This window comes from Melanerpes formicivorus, unplaced genomic scaffold (assembly GCF_026170545.1).
Source record: "Melanerpes formicivorus ecotype bairdi unplaced genomic scaffold, bMelFor1.0.p_v2 SCAF_6, whole genome shotgun sequence".
In the NCBI taxonomy this organism is placed as follows: Eukaryota; Metazoa; Chordata; class Aves; order Piciformes; family Picidae; genus Melanerpes; species Melanerpes formicivorus.
In genome coordinates, this window is record NW_027142358.1 from 6,144,846 (window position 1) to 6,166,377 (window position 21,532).

Consider the following 21,532-nt stretch of genomic DNA (forward strand, 5'->3'; position numbering starts at 1 on the left):
TTTGCCAGGTTCCTGGGCCAGCCATCACCAGCAACTGAGCTGGTGTCTCTGCTTTTACTGCACTCAGGTGATTACAGGAAACATGAGCCATTGAATCAAAGCATACTGTGTCCCACTTCATCCTCAGCAGGCCTGGAAGAGCAGTGTTTTAGTCCCAGGTGTGGTATTTTAAGATATGTTGCCCTCATCTTCATTTCAGAAAAATACTTTGTTGAAAGATTTTGCACCTCCAGAGACTGACTTCAAATGAGAGATCATTTATAGAGGGAAAACTCCAGTCGCTGAGGGCTTTTGTAATACTCTTTTTAGCTCCAGAAAGCTCTTTTTTGTTGTTGTTGGTCTTAACTTTTCCTTCCAGCAATTTCACACAAGGTGTCTCACAATATGCCTGCCTTCCATAAACCAGACAAATCAGAGGGGACAGAAACCTGGACATGGCAGGAATGGATTTGCCCCAGAAACTTCCTAAGGTCAGTTTTTTGACTTTGCTTTGAGCTCTGTGCAGCGGCATTTAGGTTAAGCATGGACAATATGGTTGTCCTCCTGAGACCTACAATCATAGTATCATAGTATCAGTCAAGGTTGGAAGAGACCACAAGGATCATCTAGTTCCAACCCCCCTGCCATGGGGGTTTTGTTTTGTTTTTAATCTCCAGCACCACTACCTATTTTTCTACAGTCTTCACTTCTCAAATGGCATCCCAGGCAGCCAAGAGGGCCAATGGCATCCTGGCCTGTATCAGGAACAATGTGGCCAGCAGGAGGAGGGAGGTCATTCTGCCCCTGTACACTGAACTGGTTAGGCCACAACCAGGGGAAGTTTAGGCTGAAGGTGAGGAGAAAGTTCTTCACACAGAGAGTTGCTAGCCATTGGAATGTGCTGCCCAGGGAGGTGTTCAAGAGGGGATTTGACATGGCACTTGGTGCCATGGTCTAGTAGTTATGAAGTCTTGGGTGACAGGTTGGACTTGATCTTTGAAGTCTTTTACAACTTTGTTGATTCTATGATTCTAATTGCATCACCAGCTCCCTACCCACAAAGTTTCTTCCCACTTTCCACAGGTATTGTGCTGAGAATCCTAAGCATTTGCCCCTAGAACTGTGCTCAAGTGAGACTTATATCCCAGACAAAGATACTCAGGTTTGCTCCCCCCATGACGCTTTTCCATGGTGCTTAGATCCAAACTTTTTAGATTGTATTAAGAATGTCCAGGGTATTGATTCATTATCATTAATCCATTTTCTTTCTCGTCACAGCTTTCACAGATTTATGAGGCGAAGAAGTATGAAGGTAATTAAATAATCTGACTGGTTGAACATCTGCTGAAATATAATAATAGCAACTTCTGAAGACAACATTCCTGATGTTTAATTCTGATGATTAATTCTGATTTAAAAATTAGAGGTAGGGGGTTACAAAAAAAAAAACACCCCAAAACAAACCAAACAACAAACCAACACAAAACCTGCCAAAAATCCACCAAAAAACCCCACAACAAATAAAACAAAACAACCCCCAACCCAAACCAACCAAACCCCAAAACCCAACAGAACTAAAAGCCTAGCACCTTTTAATTCTTTTCTACCTTTAACATTTTCTAGTGCACTGACCTAAATGTCCCTTTAGGGCTTCCTCACATTCAGAGGAATGCAAGCCAGCTGATCTCTGGGGGAGGTTCAGCCCAGTTTGTATATTCTGGCTGTGCAGGTGCCACAACCAGAAATTGAGACTCAAGCATGATGGAATTTCTTGATGGCCCATTAAAATAACTCCCTGTAAAAGCTTGTCCTTGCCTCCTATGCTAGGAAATGATTCTAACTCATTCCTCCACCTAGCATCCAGTGCAATTAGTATCAAGGAGAGTGGAAGGCGTCACATGAACCAACAAATACTGCACAGCATTTTGTAACCCCACATTTCTGCCCTTTCCCCACCGACCTCTTCAGGCCATTTTCTTAGCATTCCCACAATAGCAGCCACTTCTATTTCACAGCACCCACCCAATCCTTTGAATATGACTGCATGCAACCCTGATTTGAGCTCTGAAAACAGCCAACGAATCCTCTTTGAAACATCACTCTCCAACCACTGCTCTGCAGGGAATCTCAGTACTTACCACTCAGCCTTCAGCAGGGAATTAGATGCTTAAAACTTACATTTCAAGGTTGAGCCTCTAGCTGTGGGAGCAGAGATGACCCCGTTTCGTATGTACTAGATGTGCTACATCTCCTGTTGATCCAGCCTGAGACTTTAGAAATTTCCTGTGCCAAAACTATTAAATGATGAAATATTCATGCCCCTCTCACTGGGCATGATGGTCAGTCATGGGCTCTCACCAGCCTGGTCCAGTTCTGTTCTTCCTTGTTGTTTCATGTCTGGTTTCCAGTTTTTCTCTCCTTTTTGTCTTCCAGATTCATGTAATCAGCACAGGATTCACTTAATAAACATCTTCCTCCATCCTCCCCCACTATGTTCCTGCATGTGGTAGTAGTAGTACTACTACAGTCTCCTCTAAATCTTGGCCTAAAAACTGTTTGGTGTGCACAGTGAGGCATTAAAAAGGATTTATTCTGCCCTTGAAGTAGACAGGCAACTCCCCTTATTGTGAGAGTTCAAACTGTGTAAATCAAGACTAAATTCACTGACGCTGGTGGGCCTGCACAGGTAGAACTAGCACAAATGAATAGTAAAGCAAAGCACAAAGGAATAGTAAAGCAAATCCTATTGTATTGATTGTGGGTAAAATCCCAACAATAAACACCACAATTACCTTCGGCCCTGTTTCTGCCTGCATAAACTGCATTAAAAATATAGTCAAGAGTCCTACTAATAATAAATTACCTGAATATAAATTATCTGAAATTCAGGAACATATCTCTCTTTGTGTTTTGCTTTGCAAGGACAAATTTTTCTCTTCTGTTCACACATGAAACAGTTCACAGTAAGCATCTGTTCCCTCCTCCATGACCCAAAATAAACCCATCTCTATGGTCTCATATAGAAACATCAGCAGACTTGTTTAATTAATGTTTCAGGGTCAAGAGAAAAGAATGTAGAGATAAATACACTTAAAGGCTTTGAAAGCTTTGTGGCAGTGTTCCAACACTGCCTCCCTTGTCTTTGCTTCTAAGCACACAGTGCTTAGAAAAAGTGATCTGCCTCTGGGTCTGGGATTCCTGTCAGTCCTCTGATGTAGCACCATGACATATGACAGCAGACCAGCACTGAAGTGATGCATTACAATAATATGTCAGTAATGCAGTGGTGCTTTGATAGCACGTAACAAGATTAGTTCACTGGGGAGAGGGCCAAGGAAAGAGGAAGACCTGGGCAGAAGGAAAATCCAGCTGAGCTCTGCCTTACCCTGTTTCAGTGTGTAGGTCCATTCACTTCTTGATGGGAGATGTCTTATTTGTCCCCAGCACAAAGACAGGAAGCTGAGCAGCAGCATTCACAGGGAGGGACCTGAAGCACAAGGCCTCATCTCTTAGGCTAATTGCTTGGAGCATGAGAATTTGTATTTCTGGTTGCAACAAGGTCTGTACTGAATCAAGGGAAAGAGGCAGCTCTTCAACCTTGGCAAAGACGGGCACACTCCTGGTAAGCAGGAGCAGCAAGTATAAGCCTCTTCAGGCTGATGATTTTAGAAGGACAATCACATTCCAGGACAGTACAAAAGGTCCAACAAGTGCCTCTCAGATTCTGCCTTAGAGCAGAAGTATTGAGCCCCATGCTCCAAAGAATGTGAAGACAGTGCCCTGGATGATTCAGGCATCTATCTGTTTCCATCTATGTTGTAGACTGCAACATGTGGGTGATGATGCAACCAGCCCTAGCCAAGACTTATTGCACTTCTGCATCCCAACACTGACATTGCTATGACCTGATGTATTCAGTGTTGGGCTCAAGGGGGGATGCCATCAGCCAGGCCTTGTAAGTGTTCCCATTGTATAAGTAATGAAAGGCTCTCCCTGCACAAGGAACAGAAGAGAAGCCTTGGTCAGTGAGACCAAACCAAGACAACAATTTCAGTATCATTACACCAACATGGGGAAAATGGCTTTGACAGTACTTCTCTCTCCCATACTAGAGGTGTCCCATGGGCTGAGAGATCTTCTGTGATGCTGAAGGTCTCTCCCACATCACTCTCAGAGGGCCAGTCTAGTTCTTGGTTGCTTGACCTGATCAGCTTACTGACTTAAAGGGAAAACACAGACACCTGATCATGGCTTATAAAAGGAAGAAAATGTAGACATCAGCTGCATTCTTAAGTGATATGTAGATAAAAGATAAGCTACATCAGGTCAGAGAAAAAAAATTGTCCTGTTAGTCTCACCTCCACCAGTGACCAGTACTAGACACCTGGAAAGGAGCATAAGGAAGAGATATGTAGAGAGGTTTCCAGGTAACTGCCATACTCCACAAAATCACAATTTACAGGGAGCCAAAGGAAAGGAGGGGAAGGGGGATGAGTGGTGTGCATGCATGTCCATGGAGGGAGATTTCTGGCACATATTCAGAGGCACATTTCCATGCTCTTTTTTCCTTTTTAAACAGAGCATGGAATTCATGGGACCTTACCTGCATAAGCAGGTAGTTCTACCCTCCTATTCACCTCCCAGTCTCCAAAGAGAATCAGTCTGTGGAATGGAAAGACATGGAGATCATTAATTTTTGAGAAGAGCAGTAAGAAAGAGGAAGAGGTAGTTGTTTTATCTTTTATCTTATCTTGCCTTATAACATTTCCCTGCTCACTCTCCAGGTGCTTTGCGTGACCCTGGATGACAGATAGGGTTGGAGAGCTAGATATGGCAAGGGAAATTCAATAAAGACAGAGCAGACTTCACCAAAAGGAAATTTCACAACAAAGACTGAAGGAGCAACCAGGGGTAACTCTGATGTACAAAAATACATTTATTTTCAACAATTTCAAAACCACTGCCTTTTTTTTTTTTTTTTACAGTAGAAATATTCAAATGGAACAATAAAACCAAGAACAGTATATATATATGTATATATATGACTCATGCATTTGTATTACTGTGTTTAATACAGGTATTGCAATTGTCTGCCTCATTTAATCCGTTAAAAACGCGGTGGTGATTTGGGTTTAATGCATTGCCCAACAACATCAGAAGGAATTTGAGGATTCTGCTTTGGTTTGTCAGGCCTGGAATGTGTGTGGGAACTGACTGAAGAGAAAGAGAGGACAACAGCACATCTTTGCTCATCCCTAAACCCAAAACTTAGTCCAGAAGAAAATGCACGCTTTCCTGCACGTGCTCTTACTGGTGGCAACTCTAACTGAAAAACTCTGCAGGTCCCAGTCACTCATCTCTGACCCCTCTGGGCTTAGTGTTGGGGGTCTCAAGCACAGGCTAAACTAAATAGAGGATCTATTGGGTATTTATATCAGAATCACAGCCACTCAAAGCCAAGAGCTGCACCTGCCCTCCAGGTTTCATGTTATTCCTATATTACATCTAATACAGTAGACTCCCATCATGAGGGAAAGGCTGGCAGTGATAGAGGGCACTGACCAAGTCTCTTACACTCTCTCTTCTCTTTACACATAACTACAGCATGGGAGATAGTTACATTCTGCTCATGCCATTGGCTCTTTCTCTCCTTACTCATGTAAATAACAATCTACAGCTTCAATTGTTTCTGTTACCTTTTTCCTCAGAGGTAAAACTTGCAGGGGGAAAAACCCTAATGACATCTCCCAAGTGTTGTTTCCCAGTATGACATACATGCTTAAAAGCAGCCAAGACCACAGCTCAGTAACTTCCAAAAGAGACAGGCAGGGCTAGTTGCCCAATCCAAACCTTACAGGGGTCCCATGGATAGATAGAGCCCTGGGTATCCCACTGGATGCAGTATTTACACCTTTTTACGGGAGAAATTTTCAATCATGAACACAAGGGTTTCTTTCAGATGCCATCAACCATGATTGTACCCTAATGCAGCAGGCATGATCTGGCAAAGATGGTCCCATCTACATCCTAGGGAGCTCTTTCCAGATGTGCACAGAGCACACTCTGGCCCAGACAGCAGAGTAACAAACTACCCTGCGAAGTAGCAATACCCACTGAGTCTCATGGAACACGAAGTATGGGACAGTTTTTCCTGACACACAGTTGTGGCTCCATGGATCATTTTTGTTTGCTTTGTAGTGCCCTTTGAATAATTTTGGATTGAAAATGGCCTTCTTGACAGCTGCTTCTCCAAAAAATTAACTGCATCATTAACAAACTTCTCAGTCTTCACTGGGATTAAATTTCTTTTAGAGAAGTGAAAATGTTTCTTTTCCTTTCAGCAGCCTACTCCCAGTCTTTTCTCCCTGTTTCCTGCCACCTGCTAGGATGTACTTAGAGTTGTCTTTAAGAGTGCAAAGGAGAAAAACAAGGGGAAAAAAATGTAAAAAAATGTTAAAATAAACTGTGAAAACCATGAATTCTCTGTCTTTCCTTTCAAATCAACATGAGATCACTCCCATGAAAAACCTAAAAAATTTCAACTGACAGTGCACATTTTCACTTTGTTTCCTGTTAATATGGGAAGTAATAAGTATTTCACATTTAGTCCTCTGCAGCAGCACACAAAAGCAATTCCTCAAATCCTAATGATCAGAGAAGACTGAGATCAGCCTGCAGTTTAGCTCAGGGCCCAGTGGATCATTGTTTATGTACATTTCTCCCATCTATATCTAAATGAGACACCGTGGCCTTGTGAGAAGTGTCATCACCAGACTAGGCCATTACTTTGGCGTTTCAGTAGAAGAGAGAATAATGCAACACTTCATGCATGTGATGGATGGAAACTCAAGGTTAAATAAATACTAGAGTCATTCTCCAGCTTACATTAGGAGCTAGAGCAGAAAAGTGATGGAGGAAACAGAAAATAATTACTTTTAAATCATCAGAAAAGGCCCCCAAGCCTGACTGAAACGGAGGAGAAGGACTGAGACTATTTAGCTTTAGTGCTTCACACAAAAGAGTTTCTCCCTACATTTTAGTTTTACAGCTTTAATCCTGATAATTCATCCTGTGCTTTTTCTGCAAAACTCTGTTAAAGTACTTTTCTCTCCACCTGCAGACCCCTCAGGATTATAACCTCTAAAGACATCCCAGCCCATTTAACAGAGTGAACACATGTAACTGGGGGTGGTTTGAAGCCAACTGCCATGTTGCAGTGCAAAGAGGTTAACAAGTAAAACCTCAACTCTATCCACCTCCTGATTTCAGTACAGATATATTAAAGGTGACATGAAGTCTTGTATTCAGGTCCTACAAAATAGTAACAAACATTGTCACCTGGTCTCATTCCTGTCTCCTGTTACCACACCAGCATTAGAACATCTTCCCATATATACCTCAAATCTTCTTTCCACTGCTGCTGGCTCTTACAACCAGCTGGAACCAAATTAATTTCCAGTTGGGCTTTGGCCCTTCTATTTTCTCCTTGTGTAGCCTCATGACAGCCTTGTAGTCCAACTGAATGGCCTGCCCCTTCTTCCAATGACCACAGACTCTCCTTTTCTCCCTATGCTGCAACCAAGTATCTGTATTTAGCCAGGCCAGCTTTTTTCCCCACTGACTCTTCTTTTGGCACATGGGGACAGCCTGTTCCCATGCCTTTAATACTTTCCTCATAAACAGTGTCACAGAATCACAGAATTGTCAGGGATGGAAAGGACTTAAAGGATCATATCTTTCCAACCCCTGTGCCATGGGCAGGGATACTTTCCACTAGATCAGGTTGTCCAGAGCCACATCCAGCCTGGCCTTAAAAACCTCCAGGGATGGGGCTTCCACCACCTCCCTGGGCAACCTGTTCCAGTGTCTCACCACCCTCATGGTGTCTAGGCTTCCTGGATTCCTTGGCCTCTCAGGTCTGCCTCTCAAGGGACTCTGTTGACCAGTCTCTGAAACTGGCCAAAGTCTGTCTGCAGGAAGTCTCAGGTGGCAGTCCTGCTGACCCTTCTCTTTACCTCTCTAACAACTGAGAACTATCATTTTGCAATCACTGTTCTCAAGATGGCCCCAAAATGTAACATAACCCCCAAGTCCTTCTTGGTTCACAAACAGCAGGTCCAGCAGGGTGGCTTGCCTAGCTGGCTCCATCACCAACACTGTCAAGAAATTACACTCCACATAGTTTAGGAACCTCCAAGACTGCTCCCTCTCTGCTGTGTTACCTTTCCAGCAGTCCCCCAGGAAAACAATGACCAGTGATCATGAGACTTCTCACAGATTCCTAAAGAATATTTTACCTGTCTCTTCATCGTGGTTGGGTGGTCTATAACAGACTTCCACCAGGACATCTACCTTTGCCCTGATTCTCACCCATAAAACTCAATCCTATCATCACCGTTATTAACCTCAACACAATCAAAAGACCCCCTGACATACAGGGCCACCCCACCACCTCTCCTTCCTTTCCTGTCCCTTCTGAAAATGTAGCCACTGATTGCCAAACTCCAGTAATGTGACACATGCCAGCATATTTATGTGATGGCCACTATGTCATTGTTTTCCTGATGCACAATGGCTTCCAGCTCCTCCTGTCTCCTGTACTTCAAGCGTTAGTGTACACACACTTCAGTTGTTCTAAAGGTCTTGCCGTATTTTTGCAGGTAGAAGTTCTCAGGTACTCCTGTGGTTGATAATCATTAACCCTATTGTCTTTGCTGCCATGTGGGTCCCCATTTCCTATCTCAACTAATACAGCCAGACCAACAGACCTCACTAGCACACCATCCTTCAACTGTTGGTGTGCTGCCCTCAGGCTTATCTCTAGCAAGCCTGGTTTTGTGCCCTTCCCCCTTCAAATCTAGTTTAAGGCTCTTTCAGTGAGCCCTGCTAGCTCCTGTGCTAGGACCTTTTTCCCCCTTTGAGACAGGGGTATCCCATCTGTTGCCAGCAGGCCTAATGGATGTCACCAAGGTCCTTCTCAGAAGGGGACAACAGCACCAGAGGTGAATAGATGATTAACACCATAGCCTGCCCTGTTAATACCTTTTTCTGCTCCATCATAGAAAATGATACTATATATATTAAAAAACAAACAAAAAAAAAGCCCAACACAAATGCATGTGGCTATACACACAGAAATAAACTATGCTGTATTTATAGACAGCAATGTCAGATTGAAATACGACAGACAACTGGAACACACTTGGAACCAAAGTGTGACTCGAGTGCGCCCCGCAGTCCCCGATGGGCTGGCGTGTACGGGCACGCGCGTGCGTGTGGGTGTGTGGTTCAGGTTTTGTTTCAAACAGATCTTCTTTTACTAAACATTAAATTATTTCCCAAGAAATAAAAAGCTCTGTACATTGTCATTATCTACAGTAGGCCTTCGGCATCCTCGCTATTCACATGCACAGGTTTCGGGGCTGCATTCATAAACTCAGGCCTGCTCCTTCGTCGCTTCTGGTGCTGTCCCCTCCAGCCACTCTACGGTCCAAGGAACACTGATGCATGTGTTTACTCTGATTGTTGTTTGTTTTTTGTTGTGTTGGTGGTATTTTTTTTCCTTTCTCAGCAGTCAACAGTGCCAGAGGGTGACTGAAATGAAAAGCAATTAAAGGTGGCAAGATCCTGCAAAAAGCTGAGACATGCATGTCACTGGAAAGTGAAATCTGTTGGCATGTCCTAGAGCCTGGTCCAACAACCCAGCCTGAGCTGTCTGGCAGGATGAAGTAGCTGATTCATGAGCTATTTTGAAAAGGGCTAAAAAGGGACAATTTTCCTACAGCATGTTGCCTAAGGTACTGTACCTACCTGTTGGATTTGAATACTAATTCTCATTGTATATTTAACAGGATGCTGGCATACGAATTCTATCCCACACTTAACTCATTCTTTCCTTTTTCTTTCTAATCCAATGAGTATATTCCAATTATGAAGAAACCCTGCTATTTATGAATGCAGCCCTGGTGAAAAAGAAAAAGCCCACCCCAGCCCCTCCCAAATGATAATAATGACATATAACTCTTTCTTCTTTTTTTTTTTCTTTTTCATAATAATAATAATAACAATAATAATTACAAATAAAAAGTCATAAATGTTGTGGACCAAGTGGATTCTCAGTATTAAACACTAGTGCAGTTGGGGATTTCCTTTGTGCTTTCACTGTTGGCAATTGTTGAGATGCTTCCTGTGGAGGAGAAAATGAAAAAGAGAGTCACTGCAGGGGCTTCAACAGTTTGGTCCATATTGCTTTTTGCTCCTCCTTAGAAAGTGCTTGTGTAAGTGTAAAGACACAGAAGGTGCTTAAAAGTAACACATCCTTATTTCCTATTTGCATTAGGCATTGATCATGCAGAAAACCTGTTAGCATAGCTCAGTTGACCAGCAGTGTATTCATTAAGCTATTAGAGAACATACTCGCTTGTAATGACAGCACATCAACTGGCTAGGTTTGATTCAGCTGATTCTTCTGTGGGTTCAGGAAATCTGGCACCCCTCTGCAGGAAAGGCAGGGTGTAAGCCACAGTCATTACTAACTATTGCTGTTTCCAGTTTCGTACCCTGACCATGTAACACTGTGAGAAAAACTGTGAGAAAATCTATGAGAACAACCCCCTGTTTACCATATTGCAGAGAGATTTGCTTCCTGTCTCTGTACCTCAGTACCTGGGGTCACAGTTGTTGCCTCTCCTAATAGCCCAATGAGCAAAATTCTCACTCAAGACTGTGAAGCAAGCCCCAGATGAAGGCTGTCTCTCACCCATCACTCGTGTGTCCAGCTCTTTGTCCATCAGCTCCTCAGGATCTGTGAACTCACTCAAAGTGATTTTGGGGGCATTTTCACTTTGGCTGACAGAGCCAATCATTTCCTGCTCCTTGTCATGCTGAACTTGGGCATAGATGTTAATCCAAGGGATTTTCCTATGCAGGAAAGGAAAACAAGAGGTTATATTTTTTTAACACAGAGCTCCTTGGCATGCCATTGCTTCGTCAGACAACACTAAAGTGATATTCTGAAAGTGACATTAGCATTTACTTATTCCAACACCACCACTACCCTGAATCTCAGGCCACTGACTTCTTATCCTGTGCCTAAAGACTCTTCCATCTATAAAGCTAAATGTTCTGGTCCTGCTCTTTTAAATGAGAAGACATGCACAGTGAACACTGCACCAAACTCAGGGAGCAGCAATCAACTAAGTACAATCAGCTGCAATTGCCAACGCTCTCAGTATTTATTACATGATTAGTGGTTCATTGGAAACCAAAAGTAAAAATCAATTTGAGCACTACTATCAACTGAGTAAAAAAAATTGCCAGGCTTGTTTCTATTGACAGGCCCTCACTGACTGAGTAGGAACTGCCACATCAGAAAGGATTTTAAAGAACTGGTCATAGCTCATAGTACAGGAAGGATTCAAACCTCCTAACACCCATCCAAAGTCTATTTGTTACCATTTCATTGCAAAAACCAGCTTGCTATGCTACAGATCATGCAAGTTTGCAGGGACTTATTTTCTGCTGCTGCTCAGGAAGGCAAGGAAGTTGAAGGGATTATTATTTCTTCTTTTTCTCCCAGAGAAGTTAACTTGGACTGCTAGAACGATATCCTTCAAAGTCAGTTAGACAGATAATTAGACAGGCCTAGACAGAGAGTGAGATAGTAATCCATGGAGGAATACAAGTTTAAAATGAGAGAATAGAAAAGTAATGCATTGAGCACTGAGGGAGTTGCTAGGATTATCTGTGCCTTGTTGCCTGTTGGAAGGTGACTGTCTTTTCTAATGCCCTTAACAGGATTCTGTGTCATGCAGTCCACACTGCTAAAATAAGGCAAATTCAGAGAATATTTCAATTCCTTAAAGAACACAGGAGAAAGAAAGAAGATGTGCTCAAAATAGGCTGTATAAAATGACATCTTTTAATGTGAATTTGTCTGCTGATGGATATGTCAAAGATGGAAAGCAGTGGAAATTGCCTCAGCAATCAAGAATTCAATAGGCCTATGCCGATTTTACTCCAGTGAAGTTCTGGCCTCAAATGACTTTTGCTATTGGCTTGGTTTGGTATCCCATTCCTAACCATCAGGAAGTCAGGATATTGTTTGGGATGTTTAGCAGAAGTTGACAAACCTCCTTTTTTTCTCCCTTTCTCTTATCCTCTCCTTCTAACCTTCAAACATGCCTCACAGATCATTAGAAGACATAAGCACAGGGAATGCACATATCAGATGAGGGAGAACAAATGCACTCCCATAGGATTTAAATGACCAAAGTAAGTCTGGAGGTGTGCAGAGATGTGGACATGAGATCATGCTTGGAGATGCTGGAAGACTTAGCTTTGTTTCTAAATAATGCAACAGTAAAGAAATTCTAGTCGTCTGAGCTTTAAGAGGAAAGGTGAGAAAAGCCCTTTAGAAGTATGAGGCACTGGCACAGAGCCTTCAGGTACTTCAGAGCCACAGGGAAAAACAAACTGAGATGGCTGTAGCTATGTGCATCCATACATATGTACACAATCCTGCTATGCTTCCCAGTACAGACACAGGTGGCCACAAAGTCCCACCCCACACACGTGCACACTCCTGCACTCCTGTCCCAGGATGCATACACACTGACTGCCCCATTGCCCCACTACTTCTCACCACTCCCACACAGAGGATTGACCTGTGTTATGTTCAATCTCCCAGAAAAGAAACAACCTTTTTACAGATTATTTCCCTACTTTCCCCCCTTCTTTGCTCTTTCACCCAGATCTCCTCAACAAGTATCTCTCTGGCAGCAGTGTTTAACATGACCACTGAGTCTATAACTTGATGGACTTAAAATGAGTCTGTGCAAACCAGCAATGCACTGATTCTGTAAACTTGGAGAATTAAAAATTCATGCAGGCCCATGCTCGCCCCACAACCTTTTCCTGTAAGCAGCAGTTCTGTATTCAGGCTGGAATTAGTGTTAATCAGAAAAGTACATATGGCTAACGGACCTCTGCATTACTGAGAGCTAGAAGAAACCTTTTGGTTTTCCCCTCCTATCTTCATAAAGAATTGTTGCATGAGCTCATTCCTGATGCATTGAGACAAAGATTTTAGACAGAGCTGAAAATTTTCTTTCTGTTCTGGAAAATCAAGCTGAGAACACTGTGGGTATCTGACTCAGTGCTAAACTTTGTTAGTCTGACCTGGGTTTATCCTCCTTGGGACACAGCAAATAAAAGGGGACAAGTTGATTAGCTTTGAGCTAAGAATAGCTTATGCTTTAACCACCTTTCCCCTCACTCCTAATTTATAATAAATCCAACTTTTAGACAGATTTTAACAAGGCAGGGTCTTCCAGCCCTGGAGCACAGTGCAAGTCTGATGGTTGTTATGCTCAAGGCTCAGGATGCTTAAGCAGTACAAGTCAGTTTTATGAGCTATGGTAGCATAACATCACCTGAAGACTGACAATGCAAAGTGAATTGCCCCCTCGCTGCTCTCTGGCAGCCAGAATATACAGATTCTTCCTCCTGGTAACTGATCACTGACCACAGAGCCAAAGGCATTAGGCCAAACTTAAGAAAACCATCTCAACAAGACACAAAGGAAAGCACATCTTACAAAGGGTTGTACCCACATCTCGAGACAACTCTCAACAAGACTTTGCCCTCCTCACCCCACATTTCAGAGTGAAAGAAGCCATTAGCTGCCTCTCGAGCACATTATTAGACCAATGTCTTGAGCAAGTCCCATATCCCATTCCATATTCACCTGAGAAGCTATATTCCACCTCAGGGAAACAGAGGATTTCAGACTGCAACAAGCAAGTCACACTGAAGGACTGGAAATATGCACCTGAGCAGATTCACACACCTAGATTTTCTGCCATTAGTCCTGGGCTTGGTAACAGATCTTGATATGCACAAGGTCAAGCACTAGAAGCAGTGCCACCCCCTAATTTTGACAGTGGTTAATGCAAGAAGTTCAACGTGAGAGGAGCTTCAAAACCAGAAGCGATGATACATGCCTGTCTTATTATTCCAGTTTTGACATTGTTTGTATCATTAGAGAGCACGAACCTTATCTTGGGCTGCAGAAAAGCTGGAGAGAGAAACAGATTTCTGGGATCTGGACAGAAAAAGCTTCTGCTTCACAGTTTGGAGGAACTATTCATGTCCAGAGTTTGTGGGGCCTTTTTTGGTGTGTTTTGTTTTTTTTTTGTTTTTTTTTTTGGTTTGTGTGTTTGTTTAAAGTCAGATTCAGTTTATGCTTCTGATAAAATATTTTGCCACTGGGCAGGATCTGGGCACACAGACCATTTAACACAGTAAGTACTGCACCGAATGCAAAGTTCCCCCTAAGGAGCTCCATCTGCCTAAAATATATTCTCATAAGGCAGCCTGTCAGCAAACAGGCCATTCTTATCCTGTATTTTGCTTCACAGCTTGCAGCAGCAAAATGCCATGGGCCAGCACAGGTCCTGCTTGCTGCCTGGAAGCAGAAGTTTTATATTAACATCTGGGGGAAAAAAAAAAAAAATCTCAGCACTGATTCCCAAAGGCATCATGATGTTTCATACAAAATTTCCTGGCTTTGAGTTTTCCATCCTTAATGTAATCACACCTGTTCCTCTGCAAGACTAAACTATTCACTTCACAAGATGCAAACGTGACGCTGCTGCAGTAAAGCAGGTGGCCTGGTAGGAATAGAGACTGTATGAAGAAACTCATCATGTGATTGTTTTGACTAAGGCTGCATTGTGTAGCTCAGTATTCAGTGAACACACAGGGTTCCCATTTCTGGTCTGTGGTTCAAACACATCTGTTGAAGTAGGTCACAGCTTGATTTCTGAGCCCTTGGTGAGCTTTCAGAGTACTGAGTCTGTAGATGGACGGTAGGTGGTCTTCTCTATGAGAAACTGAGAATTTTACTGGTCCAAGCCCTAGGCCAGCTCTCTGTCTGCAGTCCAGGCACTGGATTCTTTCTAGAATTCAGGTAACCCCCCCCCAGGTGTCTCCTCTTCCTCCCATCCCTCAAAGTTTCTCAACTTACCTCTTGAATTTGTAGATTAAAAAAACGGCCAAGCCTACAAACACCACAGACAACAACATCAGCATCGCCGAACTGCTATGACCTGTGCTGGAATCAACAAGGGGTGCTGCAGGAGGAAAGGCAGAGCATTACATTTGCAACATGCTAGTAGGGAATACGTAACTACCAGAGAGCTGAGATCATATCTGTCTTTGACATATCTGCTTTATCACCACTGCATGGTGCATGCAGCAAGACCAATCAGTAGGAAACAAATTGACTCTCTTTTCCTTTGAAAGTCAAGCTCCTTTCTCAAGACAGTGTGGCCTAACACCTAGTGAAAAGGCACAGCAAGCCATGCTTAGCTGAATGGCTGAGCACTCCTGGGTTGACACTTTGTTCTATTTAATTTCAGGCTTTTCAAGGTACTGGAGTGGGAACTAAATTTATGATGTGTGGCTTAACGCACATCTACTGCTCTTTGGAGAAGCTACCTCAGAGCATCCATGAATGCTTCCACCTTTAAATGACAAATGTCTGTCTCATATGTGACAAGGATCCAGTCTTGTGAGAAGCTTCAGGGTTCATCCTTGTATTGGACCTCACAAACTTTTAAGTCATTTTTCATAACATGGAGGAGCCCAAAGCACTAATCCTGGGCCCAAGCATGCTATATGTTATAATTTTTCAGAGGTTTGATCCCTCTATCCTTAACATTTTGGGTGGGCTAAATAAAATGTGTTACCATACCTTGTTTATACAGCTATTCTCACAGCTCACGGGAGCAGACAATCTTAATGGCCAGAGTACTGCGCTGAGAATCAAGATTCTGAGAAGTCTCTAATGACAGCAGCTGAGTGTTTCTCACTCTGTGCAAATATTTGGGTTTGAATTTTTTACTGTTATCTAATATTTTTCTGTCACCCAGAAGATGGGGACAAAGTCTATGCAAATACAGTTGCTTTAGGCTCCATTGCCAAACTCTTGCATCTAAGAATCTGATCCTGCCAGTATTCTGCTTCTACTACTTCTTTCATGGAAAAGAAGTGACTGCCATCTCACCTGAATCAAAATACTATGAGAACAAATGCAGCACTCCCACAGGAATGTGTGTGCAAGAGTAGTTGAGCACTGTAAGCCAAATCCACACTTCACAGTGTCTTCCTAGAACAAATCCAAATTCTGCAGATAGTTGCATCTCATTCCCAGTTTTACAAATTAATTCATTCCAGCCTACTCCTGTTAATGTCTGATTCTCATTCCAAACAATAGTCAGAGAATGAAGGCAAAAAGGCACTAGCTGTAGGTTGCAAGCCTCAGTTTAGCCCAGCTCTTGGCTCTCTAAGAGTCTCATGAAAATAAAGCTAAAGTGTATTGTCATGGGACACGAACCCCAATCTTTCCAAGCGGCTATCAGTCAGGTCACAAGCACAAGATCCCACACTTCAGATAATTGTAAAGGTAGTCATAGAAACAAGGGCAAAAATAGAATCACAGAATCATAGAATGGTTTGGGTTGGAAGGGACCACCAAAGGTCATCTAGTTCAACCCCTCTGCAGTCAGCAGGGACATACTCTACCAGATGAGGTTGCTCAGAGCCTTGTCGAGCCTGAGCTTGAATATCCTCAGGGATGGGGCCTCAACCACCTCCCTGGGCAACCTGTTTCAGTGTTCCAACCCCTTCACGGTGCCGAACCTACTCCTGACATCCAGTCTAAATCTACTCTTCTCTAATTTCAAACCATTGCCCCTCATCCTATCACTACAGACCTTTGTAAACAGTCCCTCTCCAACCTTCTTTTAGGACACCCTACAGGTACTGAAAGGCTGCTATTTCGTCTCCCTAGAGTCTTCTCTAGGCTGAACAACCCCTGCTCCCTCAGCCTGTCCTCACAGGAGAGGTCTTCCAGCCCCCTGTGATCATTTTTGTGGCCCTCCTCTGGACCAGCTCCATCAAGTCCAAGTCCTTCCTGTGTTAAGGGCTCCAGGGCTGGATGCAGTACCCCAGGTAAGGTTTTACCAGAGCAACAAGCCAGAATCCCCCCCCCCTCCACCTGATGGCCATGCTTCTTTTGATGCAGCCTAGGATGCAATTTGCCATGTGGGTTGCAAGTGCACACTGTTGCCTCATGTCTAGCTTCTCATGCACCAGCACCCCCAAGGCCTTTTCTCTCAATTTCATCATCCCCAAGCCTGCATTGATATTTAGGATTGCCCCAACCTAGGTGCAGAAACTTGCACTTTGCCTTATTGAACCTCATGAGATTTGTTTCAGCCCACCTCTCCAGCCTGTCCAGGACCCTCTGGATGGCAACCTGTCCTTCAGACTTATCAATCACACCACTCAGCTTGGTGTTATCTGCAAATTTGCTGAGGGTGCCCTCAATCTCATTGTTGATATCGTTGAGGAAGATATTGAACAGCACTGGTCCCAGTACAGACCCTTGAGGGTCACCACTTGTCACTGATCTCCATCTGGACATCAAGCCTTTGACCATGACCCTTTGGATGTGATCATCCAACCAATTCCTTATCCACTTGACAGCCCATCCAGCAGACCCATATATTTTTCAGCTTAGTATAGGGGACTGTATTAAAAGCTTTACAGAATTCCATACAGATGACTTCTGTTGGTCTTCCCTTGTCCACTGATGTAGACACATCATTGTAGAAAGCTACTGGATTGGTCAAGCAGGACTTGCCATTGGTGAAGGCATGCTGGCTGTCTCAAATCACCTGCCTGTCCTCCATGTGTTCCAGTGTAGCTTCCAGGATGCTCTTTTCCATGATCTTCCCAGGCACAGAGATGAGGCTGACATTTCAGTAGTTTCCAGGATCCTCTTTTTCACCATCTTTATAGATGGGTGCAATGTTTCCCTTCTTCCAGTCTCCAGGGGACTTCACCTGACTGCCATGACTTTTCAAACATTATGAAGAGTGGACTTGCAACCATATCAGCCAATTCCTTCAGAACTCTGGGATGCATCTCATCTATTCCCACAGATTTATGTATATTGAGGTTCCTCAGGTGGTTCTGAACCTGATCTTCCCTTATGGTAGGAGGGACTTTACCCTGCTGGTCCACACCTAGTGGTCCATTGACTTGAGATAAGGACAAAGAATGACTGTCAGTGAAGACTGAGGCAAAAAACTTATTGTGTACTTCAGTCTTCTGCTTGTCTGTTGACACGAGCTCTCCATTCTCACTCCTCAGAAGTGGTAGACTTTCTTTAACCTTTCTTTGCCAGTTAATGTTCCTATAGAAGCCCTTTTTTGTTATTCCCTTGACAGGTTCAGTTCTAGCTGTGACTTCACCTTCCTGATCTCACCTCTACACAACCAGGCAGTGTTCCTATACTCCTTTCAGGTTACCAGTCCCTGCTTCCAATGTCTGTGAAGTTCCCTTTTGCTCTTTATTTGGACCAGCAGGTCTCTATTCAGCCACAATAAATCCATTGTCTCCTATGTAGTCATCACTTTCTCAGCAATAGCCGAGAGCTTCACACTAGGCTGGCCAATATTCTCAGCAGTAACTGAGAGCTTCACACTTGGGTGGTTTAAAGCAAAGGGGATGATGAAGCTCAAAGTGACTATTCATTACTCTGTGTGAAAATCAAGATAAGCATTAAAAATTGTATAAATTCTAATTTGTAGAAGTCAGTATTCAGTCACATATTCCTTGTAAGTGGCCTAGATCTTCTTTTCATTACTACTTTGCCTCTATAAAGTTTCTTGGCCAGTCATAACATTAACAAGCCCTTTGCAAGTAAGGATTTGATCCAATATCCATGAAACTTAGTAATACTCCCACTGAATTCCACAGGTGCCCAATAAGGCTTAATAGAAAACCATTCACCTGATTTTCTAAAACACCTGAAAACCATCAATGCTCTAGTTAATTAAGCCATAGGGAACTCTTAAAAGGTACTTTGAATACTTGTACAAACTGGTGCACAAAAATGCCACTGCTGGATTCTGGTTTTAACACCTCCTGCTTCTACCACAGACGGTGTCTCAGTATGACCAGTCCTACATATCCCAGCAGCACATCCCATCCTGGGAGTGCTCTGATGTAGGCTGGTTTCCCTGGAGCAATCTGAAGCTTCAAAAGAAGCCCAGCGATGCATTTGAGTCCACACTCACCTAATGTTAACTGAGTAACATACACAATGACTTCAACCCCAGGCTTCAGTTCGAACTGGACCAGGTTCTGGTTGAGAGCATTAAAAAGGATTTCTACCACCTGATGAAACAACAAGAGATACAGCAGTTACAATTCAGAAGACAGCAAGCTGTAGAGAACATTCAGGAATACATGTGGCCTATGTAGTGACTAACAGCTCTTACTGACTTCAGGAAGAGAAGCAAGAGACTAAGAAACACGTACAAGCGCTTTAGATGGAGCTGAGCGTTATTACATGCAATTCTCCATACAAGACTTGTGAGACTCAGAGAGTATGTTATTATACCTCTCTTTGTAAGCAAACCAAGCCTCCTTAGACCCTTAGATTTTTCACTCTCCACAATGCCCTGTGAGTTTGATCTAATGCACTTGAAAATCAATGATACATTGGCCTGTCGCTGGTGGATGATGGAACTGAGTGAGGTAGTCCGGTCCACTAATACTTCTTTACTCCTACTGATTAAGGAAAATTCTAGTCATGGTGCTCCTGTTTAAATGGGCTGTCAGGGATGAGACAGTTTTGAAGATTAATGGCAAACTTGCCATCTTTTTCCTTCATGTAGAAGAGGGGCCTTGGACTGGAGTTTACTCATGGCTCAGCAACCCAGCTATGATGTGCTATTTTGGTTGCCCCAGAGCACATACTTGACAGGTTGCACCAGGGCCTGAATTTCTTAATGTTTGGTCTCCCTAGAGTAGTTCTGATGGTCAGGGCACACCTACTGAGTAGTTCTTAGTTCTGATGGTCTGCTCTCCAGGGCAGCGCTCCTCAATCAGAAGTCAACAACAGATAAAACTGAGCAGATTGTGAAAGAAAAAAATTGGAGCACTGGAGCTTTGGGTTTTACTGTTGGGTAGTCATAAACTTAATCTGAGAGAGCTGTGTCATACTGGTATAGGAAATACTGACACAACACCTTCTTCAAGGGAATTCTAATATGGGTAAAGCCTACCAAACAGGATGCAAATTACTCCAAGAAAATCTCTCTAGAAATCATTCCAAACCTTCCCACCACAATGCATCTCTTCTGCACATCCGTCACCACAAATTTAATGAGTTCAGCTTTGCTAGCTTCCTAGGACACTGAGGGGACAGACTTTGCTCAGTGGGTGACAAGAGCTACCACAGAATTCAGCAGTTGGCTGAATTACTTAATGCTTGATCACAGAAGAGTTATTCCTCCAAGAGTTACTTGGAGACGGGCTCACACAACTTGCACACAGTAAAAATGTTGCATACAAGAACATTAGCTAGAGCTAAGCAGCCTTTCCAGCAGAACTTCACTCTTTTGCCTTTATAGAGTTGATATAATCACTTGGTAATTCTAGCATGAAAGCTTCAGGAGACTAGGGCTGTGCTCCTAGCTCTTCCCTTGCCTGCACATCATTGTTGCTATTCATCACTGTAATTACCTATTTATCTAAATGGACGGATATTGTAACTTCCAAATACAGTTTGCACATGCCATTCACTGCTGCAGGAAAAAAAAAAAAAAGAGAGAGGGCTTGTTTCACTGATATATGGGCTGGAAAGCCTGATTTATTTTTAGTAAACCTCAGTGTACTGTCTTGTTGCTTTGGCCTCTGCCTATTAGCATTCCTCCAGGGAGTAGAGGGAGTACATATTCAAGGTTCTTTTGGCCATAACTATTGCAATAAGGACAAACCACTGACCTAGGAAGAACCACTGCTGGTAGAGTGTGACATATCACAATGAACTATTAGAAAAGCCTGGTTTTCTTCTGAAAATCATTTTCTTTAGTGCCATAAACTATGGCACCACAGTCCCATGCAGTAATTCTGTCACACTTATTGTAAAATGTCTTTTCCAATGTTGAACAAGTTAGGAAGCCCATCTGCAAAAGGTATGATAGGAATAAATGTTCCATGAATCCTTCTCTCCTTACTTGTTCCAGATCAGCCTCACTGCTTTTCCTTCTCTCTGTTGTATTTTTGTGGGGCAGTATGAAGAGTTCAGCAGAAGTTGGCAGCCCAGGAAATACAGCCACCAAGATCTGTTCATCAGGAATACCAGTCACCTAAAAGAAAAGTAAAAAGGGGGTCTCTAGCTGCTACTCTGTTCCGGAAGTTTCCATTCACAATGGGAATATTGTGTTCCCATCAATTTGTTATTTGCCAGTTCCAGTGTACATGTTGTGGCCCTAATGAGCTGTTCTGCCCATTCAGTGGGTCAAAACTAGAGGTTCTGTTAATGATTCACACCATTTCTATAAGCAAATGTAGGCTTGACAACACCCCTTAACCCACAGATACTAATACATGAACAACTTATTATCTACAGTTGGAAACTGGGGTTGATTAGAACAACTGTCCTGGGAACTGCTCAACTTGCTGAATCAAG

The 21,532-nt window shown here is 43.1% G+C and overlaps 1 protein-coding gene across 1 annotated transcript in view; it reads right to left on the bottom strand.

The window, feature by feature from the left end:
- Window positions 1-4,895: 4,895 nt before the first annotated feature.
- The window catches only part of SORCS3 (sortilin related VPS10 domain containing receptor 3), a 317,082-nt gene continuing 300,445 nt past the window's right edge, over window positions 4,896-21,532 (bottom strand). Inside the window, exons 23-27 of the mRNA XM_068139414.1 lie at window positions 21,078-21,209; window positions 19,131-19,230; window positions 15,008-15,113; window positions 10,739-10,899; window positions 4,896-10,165 (exon numbers count right to left, since the gene is read on the bottom strand). Coding sequence (XP_067995515.1) covers window positions 10,101-10,165; window positions 10,739-10,899; window positions 15,008-15,113; window positions 19,131-19,230; window positions 21,078-21,209 — 564 coding nt within the window. The 3' untranslated portion in view covers window positions 4,896-10,100. The remainder of the gene's footprint in view (window positions 10,166-10,738; window positions 10,900-15,007; window positions 15,114-19,130; window positions 19,231-21,077; window positions 21,210-21,532) is intronic.